Raw genomic sequence first — 8,803 nt, forward strand, 5'->3', positions numbered from 1 at the left:
GATAGCTGCTTGGGCTGAGCGGTGAGGAACATCCAGCCGCGAGAGAGGGTGTAGGAGACAGGCACTCAGATTTCCCTGATTGTGACAGGGAAAGCATCTGTGTGGTGTGTGTGTTTGTGTGTGTGTGTGTGTGTACGGAGTCCCAGGGACGCTGACTATTGTTGCCGCTCCCTCCGCCGGACCTTAGCGTTCGTTGCCCCCACCCCCCCCCACCCCAGTCCCAGCCGTCTCTGACGGACCCCGCGTTCGCGGCCTCCCCTTTCCCGCTATCTCTGTCGGACCTTGGCGCTAGCGCCACCCCCCTCCAGTTTCCCTGGTGCCCGCCACCTGTGCCGGACCTTAGGGTTAGCGGCCCCCTCGGTGCCAGCCTCCTCTGCCCGGATTTGGCGTTCGGGGCCCCCTGTTGCCGCCGCCTGCGTCGCGGCTTGGCGTTCGGGGGTCCAGTTGCCGCCGCCTGCGCCGCGGCTTGGCGTTCGGGGCCCCCAGTGGCCGCCGCTCGTGTCGGACTCTGTCATTCTCGGACTGTCATTCTCGGACTCATCGCAGCTGCGCCTCTTTGAGCCGCCGTCGGCCTCTGAGGTAGGTCGTAACTTGGCTTTGCCGGACTAGAAAAGAAAGCGGGGGTTGGCCGTGGCTTGGAGGATCTGAGCGGACTGAATAGGGCCGAATAGAGTGTGTGGGGGGGGGTGCGTCGGCGCTTTGGGCAGCCTTGGGGAGGAGAAGGAACAGTAGAAGTGACGCGGGGAAGGCTTGCTCCTCTGCGGCAGAAAAGGCTCTTCTGTAGTGGACAAAATGTCTAAGAGAAAAGAGGACGATTTCCTCCCAGCTACGTATCAGAAAAAAGCAAGGCCAGGGCCAGAGGGGGCTTCAGAAGAGGGCCTGGAGAGAGGCTTCTCTGAGAGTGTGTCTTATGGAAGTTCTGTTTATCGGTCAGAGCCCCAGGAACTTGGGATCATTGAAAGTATCCACCTGGAGAACTTTATGGGCTATTCCAAGCTTGGACCTGTGAAATTCGGATCTAATGTCAATTTTGTGGTGGGACACAGTGGGAAAAATGCGTTGTTGAAAGCTCTCATAATTGGTCTTGGTGGAAAATCGTTAGGCTCGTCTTTGAAAGAGTTTGTGAAAGATGGAGAGGAGTCAGCTAACATCTCCATCACATTAAGGAACAGGGGGGAAGATGCTTTTAAAGCTGACTTTTACGGGGACTCCATAACTGTGTACCAGCACATCAGTGTGGATGGGAGTACAAGTTATCAGCTAATAAACCATTCAGGAAGCGTGATTTCTTCTAAGAGAGAGGATCTTATGGCCATTCTTGAACATTTTAAGATACAGGTGGATAATCCGGTGTCTATTTTACCACATAAGGTGGGCAGGCAGATAATGAGGATCAGAAATGAAAATGACAGATACAAATTGTTTATGGAAGCAACTGAGCTTGAACAGATGAGAGAAGGCTATGCTAAAATTTTGGCCAGAAAGCTCAGAAGCCAGCAAGAAATAGAACAAGGAGCAGAGCAGCTTGAGGAGCTCCGCCGGCAGGGTGTAGAGATAGAAGAGCATTTTCAGACGATGGGTGCTTTGGATCAGAGATTAGAGAACTTAAAGCAAGAGAAGACTTGGGCACTGGTGAAAGAAACCGAAAGAACAATCAGTAATATGATAAGTGATATAAATGTTGAAGATCAACATACTGTCATATTAAATCATGACCTGGAGGTTTCCCGAGTCACGTATAATGAAACATTACAGAGGTACATAGCCATTCATGAGAATGTGGTCAAGTTAAATGAAGAAGCTGCTATCTTAGAGCCCAAATACAGTGAGGCAAAAGAAATTGCTAAGAGAACAGACAGGGCATACCGTCAAGCAACAGCTTTCTATAATTATTCCCAGACTGAACTGGCCAAATTAGACAAAATTTCAGAGCAGCTTCATGACAAAATTGTGGACTTAAGAAAGAATCTGGAGCTAGCAGAATTAGAAAAACAGAAAAAAATCTCCTCATTAAAGGAACAGATAAGTAACTTTAAGAATCAAGAGGATTCTCTTGTTCAAGAAATAAAATATCTTCATCAGTCCATAGAAAAAGATGATGAAGACCATTCTAGAATTAGAGAAGAAGAAACATTTGTGCAGGAAATACTGAATGAGAATCAAGAACATCTAAAGCATTTGAGAGACTATAAAAATGACCCCCTAAAACGATTTGGACCCCAGATTCCTGCCCTTCTGGGAGCCATAGAAGAGGCCTACAAACAAGGATACTTTACTCGCAAACCATTAGGTCCACTAGGAGCTTGCATTAATCTCCGATTCCCTGAATATGCTTTGGCTATTGAGACCTGCCTAAAAGGCCTTCTTCTTGATTTTTTCTGTGACAACTCCAAAGATGAGCAAGTCCTGCAGGAGTTGCTGAAAAGGTTTTATCCAACAACCTGTTCTGATAGACCACAGGTAATTGTGTCATCCTTTCAGTGTGAGTTTTATGATGTAACAGAGAGAGCAGCTTGTCACCCTGAGTATCCATCGGTTCTCTCAGCTTTAGAAATTGAAGAAGCTGTGGTGGCCAATACTTTGATTGACTTGAGAAACATAGAATCAGTCCTGCTAATTAAAAGTGAGAATTTTCCTACTATGTATGCGCAGGGACGCCCCAAGAACTGTAACAGAATTCTGACTGTTTGTGGTGACCATGTTTTTGAGGGACGCTTTTACACCTCTGAAGAATTGAGACCTATTTACTTAGGTGATATGGAAGGAGAAATCAGCATTTTGGAGAAAGAAGTGGAAAATAAGATGGCAAAGTTGTCAGAATTTCAAGAACAAGTGTGTGCACTTCAAGATGATATCAGGAAGAATCGAGAAATAATTGACAGTCATTATCGCCATTTAAGAGAAATAAAAGGTAATGTAATCAATCTCTCTTCAGAAATAAGAGATCTTGAAGATGAAGAAGAAAACCAGTCAGTAGATCTCTCGGTCCTGGAAGATGAAGCTGAAGAAATTAAAGAAGAGATGAAAGAAGTTGAGAAAAAGATAGAAACTCGAAGAGAAACCATGGAGAATTTAAAGCAACCAAAAATAGATGCTGAACAGAGACATGAGGAATTTAGAATAAAATGTAATCAAGTTTCAGAATTAGTAGAATCCCTCATGGAAGAACGAAACCAAACTGGCTTAGAAGTGACTGCTCAGCACCAATCTGTGTTGCATTATCAAAACAGGCTCAGGCAACATATAGATTCTCTCCAGCTAGTAAAAAATGAGCTGGCAATGAAAGAGAAAGAACTTGAGAGGGAGATTGCTCAGGCTAATTACATTTGCCCTGAACGCATAGAAGTTACAAGAACCTCTGATGTTCTTGACAGAGAAATTGATTTATTAACCCAGAGGATACAATCAGAAAACTACACTAACAAAAAACGAGAAGACATAACAAAGCAGTACCAGATTGCAAAAGAAAAATATCTGGATCTCAATGGCAAGATGAATAATTTGAAAAGCTTTATTGAAACACTGGATGAAATACTGGAACAGAGATATGAAACATACCAGAAAAGCAGAAAAAGTCTTTCTTTACAATGCAAGTTGTTCTTTGACAACTTACTGTCTCAGTGGTCCTTCTGTGGAGAGATGCGCTTTAATCACAAGAATGAGACTCTCTCTATAACAGTCCAACCTGGAAATGCTGCTTATGGTGACATGGGAATCTTATCAGCAAATGGAACCTCTTTCACCAACTTTTTATTCATTCTTACTTTATGGTCTGTCACAGAATCTCCCTTCAGATGCCTGGATACCATTGATATCTACATGGACAGGAAAAGTAGAAAAATTGCCATGGACATGATCCTCTGGGTATCACATTTCTACCAAAACCACCAAGTCATCCTGCTCAGTTCCCAGTTCATGACCGCTCTTCCTCAAAGTCCACTTGTTGAAATACTCGAAATGCCAGATCTTGAAAATGATGAGCAACCCCTGCCTTTGGAATCAGCCAATCCAAACCAAGATTGAATTCTTATTTTCATGTGATTGTGCTATCTACACAGTGTGGTACTTTGTTTTATTTTTCTTAAAGTGTTTGCAGTGTTGTGTTTAAAAATCTCACTACTTTGAAAAATGTATTTAATAGTTAAAAGTGTTTCAGAAAAGCAAAGTGACAGGAAAGAGTACAGTATGATTTCCCCATCAGACCTCCCCTACAAAGAACTGGAAAACACAGCAGACTGAATTCTGACCTGGAAATCTAAGAAAAAGAATTCTTTGGACAATTGGGATGGGGTCTTGGCCTTGTACCATAGCAGCATCTGGGGACTGAAAGAAAAAAAACTAGACACCTGGGCAGGAAACACTAGTAATGAGAGTAAAATTGTTTTCTGTGATATAAGTGACTCTTTTTTATTAGGTCACTGTTTGTGTTAAAGTATTTTGATGCTTGTTTTTCAGTGTTAAGATAAATATATGTATATTGTAAATTGGTAAATTGTGTGTGTGTGTGTGTGTGTATGTGTGTGTGTTGATAGACAACTGATAAACATATGGAATATCCATATATGACCACCAACCAGTGGAAAAACTTGTAAAAAATATCACCATTAACTTTTGTTATCAGTGATCAATGAAGTTATTTGGTAAATTTGTTTAGTCACCAATTAGAACTTGGGTGTAATTAGCTAATGCCCCAAACTGCCTGGCTCCAGTCTTCACCCTGCTTTCGGGTTAAGATTAACCCTCGCTCCTGTGTTCCTTGTACTTGTGACTCCATTCTCACATCGTGTTTGCTTGAAGACATTGCTGATCGACTGACAAGGATTTCTAGACTTGCCAGCCAACCACCATTTTGGAGACATCATTCACAAGCGATTGGAGTCATGCTTATTGGTAAGTCCTAAAAAATCAGGTTGGTATTTTGTTCCTAGTTGGGTTGATGTTTGTTTTGCCTAAAAGATAATACACAACACCCCACACCACACACACACACACACACACACACACACACACACACACACACACCCCCACACACATCATACATACATACACACACATATACATATATATAAAAACTAGGGTTTTTATACCTTATCTGGCCCAATGCTTACTTTGGCATGGCTCAGAAACTTAAAATTGTTTAAATGTAGAATCCAGTATTCTTCCATATTTTGTGCAGAGAAACCTAGATAACATGGACCAAGGTACCTGTTTGGGACAGTATTATATAAATGCCACAGGGGACATGATAAGCACAAGGTATTGAATTGGGGGGTCACAGAAAGGATTAACTACTAGAGAATGGGCAGTTGCCCCCAAAATGATACAGGAAGATCAATTTTTTCTTAAATTCTTAAGGATGATCTTCAGGTGGGGGTGGGTATCTATTTCTCAGATAGATAGTCCTCAGAAAAAAATTAAAGTCCTGAAAAGAGAAAATGGAAATACAGAAAGATGTTGGATTTTCAAATTTCTTTAAAACCCATTTCCCAGCCCCCAGGCCATTATATAGAGCACCCACCTAATTTATAATTCATAGGTTATAGGGATGATAGAATGATACTTAATAATCTAGTCAGTAAAATCTTTTTAAAAATCCCTTTATATGCAAATGTTACTGACTAGAAATCAGTCATTAGAAAGCAGTGAGCTAATTGAAAATAGAGACAGAACATGGTGGAGGAAAAGCCCCTATCCAGCAGCTAATTATAGTGGACACCATTAGGGTGGGGAAGTGGAATATATATGGTCTGGTCACTGGTGGACCTGGTTAATTATTTGAAGACAAGTTATATGCACTGATTCCATACAAATTTCTTTTTCTTTTTAACAGATGTTCAAGTGCTGTGATTTCATCATTGGTGCCTTCGTGACCCTATTGCTGCTCATCGTTGCTTATTTCATTGCACATTCTTTCCTACGTATCACCTCAGTACCTTTTTGCAGCCCCTTGCAACCAAGAATGGCTTCATTCTTTGGTTACTTATTTACTATCCAACAGTTCCTGTAAATCACAGTTGTGACAAACAGAATACATAAGGATACGAATTACTGCCAGCATGAGAGTGGGGACTGCCACCTTCTTAGATACCCCATTGAAAAAAGAGGGGTTACACACTTTAGATTTGCCTGAGGCACAAGAAATCCTCACCAAGATGTCACCGTGATCATTGAAATCTCATCGAGAGGTGGTGCAGGCAATCAAAGACTTTAGCCACAACTGGCCTAAAGAAAGATATGATGGACATGATAGTGATTACCAGACTGAAAATTGCAGGGTATTGGTTTGAGTGGGATATTATTAAGATGTGTTCTCTTCTATTCGTTCTTGGCTTGGTCTGCAGAGGACTTGCCATGAGAGAACATGGGACAAATCGAAAGATCTATTGTCCTAATACTTTAAACATATTTTAAAATGTATTAATGCTATGTGTAATATTGATGCTTCTGTGTACTATATGTTCTCACCCTAAGCAATGAAAACATTGAGTGTTGGGAATCACAATCAGTTAGTGATAATTATACTACTTTGCATAGACTATCCTAGATGACTGCAGGGATAATCAGCAGCCAAAGGGTGAATGTAGTGAGAATACATTTGTTGCCTTGATATTTAACTGATTCCATTTTTAATAGGTCTCTATTTTGTGATGAAGTGTTTATATGTTTGTTTTTTGTAACTTCTCTTTAAATATTAAGATTAGAATATTATTGTAGAGGTTGGTAAATAACATGTTTGTGTTCATAAATAATTGATAAATATGTGTGACTTCCCTCCATATAGGACAAAACACCAACAGGAAAATTTGGTAAAGAAACTCACCTTCAACTTCTGTATTCAGCTATCTGTCAAATGAATTAGTAAACATATTAGGTTACCAGCTTCTAATAAGAATTTGGGCATAACTAGTTCATGCCTTTTGCTAAAACTAAAAGAAATCTATTGGAGGTCCTAGCCTTCAGCCTGCTCTTGGATGGAGATGGAGCCTGGTACCTGTGTTCCCCATACTTGAGATTCAGTTCTCCTTCCCAGGACCCCCACCCACATTCACTTGAAGACAGTGCCAATTAACTGATGTTGATTTGCCAGCTTGCTAGAAGAGAAGGAACCAAGTTTTTGAGTATCAGTACAAGATAAACTTATTGGTAAGCACTAGGAAATGAGGTTGGTGATTTGTTCCTAATGGGGTTAATGTTTTATTTTGTAATATTTAATATAAACCACAGTGACCTGGTGTTTGACAAACCCAAAGACCCAAGCAATTGGGATAATAACTCAGTATTTAATAAATCTTCTGGGTGTATAAAATACTGAGAAATAGTGTAATAGAAACTAGTCATAGACTAACATCTCACAATTTATACCAAGATAAGTTCAAAATGATTTAGACAAAAATGGTGATATCATAAGCACGTTAGGGAAGCATAGAAAAAATTACCTGCAGTTTTATGGTTAAGGGAAAAGTTCATAATCAAAAAAGAGCTAGAAATGATCACATTAGGCAAAATAGATCATTTTGATTACATTAATTTAAAAAGTTTTTGCAGAAACAAAACCAATGTGGTTAAAATTAGAAGGAAAACAGAAAACTGGGGGATTTTTTTTTTCAAAAAATTTCTTTGATAAGGATCTCATTTCTCAAACATACAAACCCGAGTCAAATGTAAAAATAAAACCCATTCCCCGATTGATGAGTGGTCAAAGGATATGAACGGGCAATTTTGAGAAGAGGAAATCAAAAGTATTAATAGTCATATGAAAGAATTCTCTAACTCGCTAATAATTTTTAAAAATGGAAATTAAAGAAACTCAGATTCTACATCAAACCTATCAGATCGGATAACATGACAAAAGAAAGATGACACTTGCTGGAGGGGATGTGGGAAAATAGGGACACTTATTACAACTGTGAACTAATTCAACTAATCTGACAGAGCTATGTCCAAATTGTTGTCTAACTGTACATACCCTTTGACCCAACAATACTGTTACTAGATCACAGAAAAAGAAAGGTACCTGTTTGTACAAAAAAGATTTATAGCAGCTCTTTTTTGGTGGCAAAAGAATTGGAAACTGAGTAGATACTCATCATTCGGGTAATGGCTGAACAGGTTGTGATACATAACAATGTAATGCAAAACTGTTGTGTTATGAAAAATAAGTAGGATGCTTTCAGAAAGACCTTGGAAGACTCATGAACTGATGAACTAAGAAGAATATTGTATGTGGTAACAGCAATATTGTAATGATAATCAACTGTGAAACATTTAGCTACTCTGATCAATACAATGATCCATAACAATTCCAAAGGACTCATGAAAAAATTCTGTCCACCTCCAGAGAGAGAATTGATGAACTCTGAGGGAAGATTGAAATGTATTTTTTCACTTTATTTTTCTTGCTTTTAATTTTTTTTGCAACAGAGTTAATGTGGAAATAATGTTTTGCATGACTTTATATGTATAATGGATATCGTGTTTCTTGCCATTATCAGTGGGTTAGGGAGGGGGAAAATTTGAAACTGAAAATTAAATATATATCTATATATGTGAATGCATGCTACTAATGAATAAATAAATGTTGATTGTCAGCATCTGAAAGTGTAAGTCTAATTCATGTTACCGTCACATTGGTTAGTAATTCTCATGGTAAATAGCTTGTGGCCCTGCACTGTGCATTCCATTGGAGCAGAAAGAGCTCCCAAGTGATCCTTATACTAGAGGTATGATTGTCAAAAGGGAAAGTCCTTGTCTGGGTACCAGATTTATGTTTAACAAAAGACCCATGGGCCAGTCAGAGATGTTG

At 39.8% G+C, this 8,803-nt stretch overlaps 1 protein-coding gene across 1 annotated transcript; it reads left to right on the plus strand.

The window, feature by feature from the left end:
• The first annotated feature begins 438 nt into the window (after positions 1 to 438).
• LOC127542904 (structural maintenance of chromosomes protein 6-like) lies at positions 439 to 8,591 on the plus strand. The gene is made up of 2 exons (XM_051968808.1): positions 439 to 4,890; positions 5,831 to 8,591. Exon 1 carries the CDS (start codon positions 793 to 795, stop codon positions 4,021 to 4,023), a length of 3,231 nt encoding a protein of 1,076 aa, XP_051824768.1. The 5' UTR covers positions 439 to 792; the 3' UTR covers positions 4,024 to 4,890; positions 5,831 to 8,591.
• The last annotated feature ends 212 nt before the right edge of the window (positions 8,592 to 8,803 follow it).

This window comes from Antechinus flavipes, chromosome X (assembly GCF_016432865.1).
Source record: "Antechinus flavipes isolate AdamAnt ecotype Samford, QLD, Australia chromosome X, AdamAnt_v2, whole genome shotgun sequence".
NCBI lineage: Eukaryota > Metazoa > Chordata > Mammalia > Dasyuromorphia > Dasyuridae > Antechinus > Antechinus flavipes.

What these genes read in the sequence shown, in the direction of transcription:
- LOC127542904 (XM_051968808.1), top strand. Translation starts at nt 793, where the DNA reads ATGTCTAAGAGAAAAGAGGACGATTTCCTCCCAGCTACGTATCAGAAA.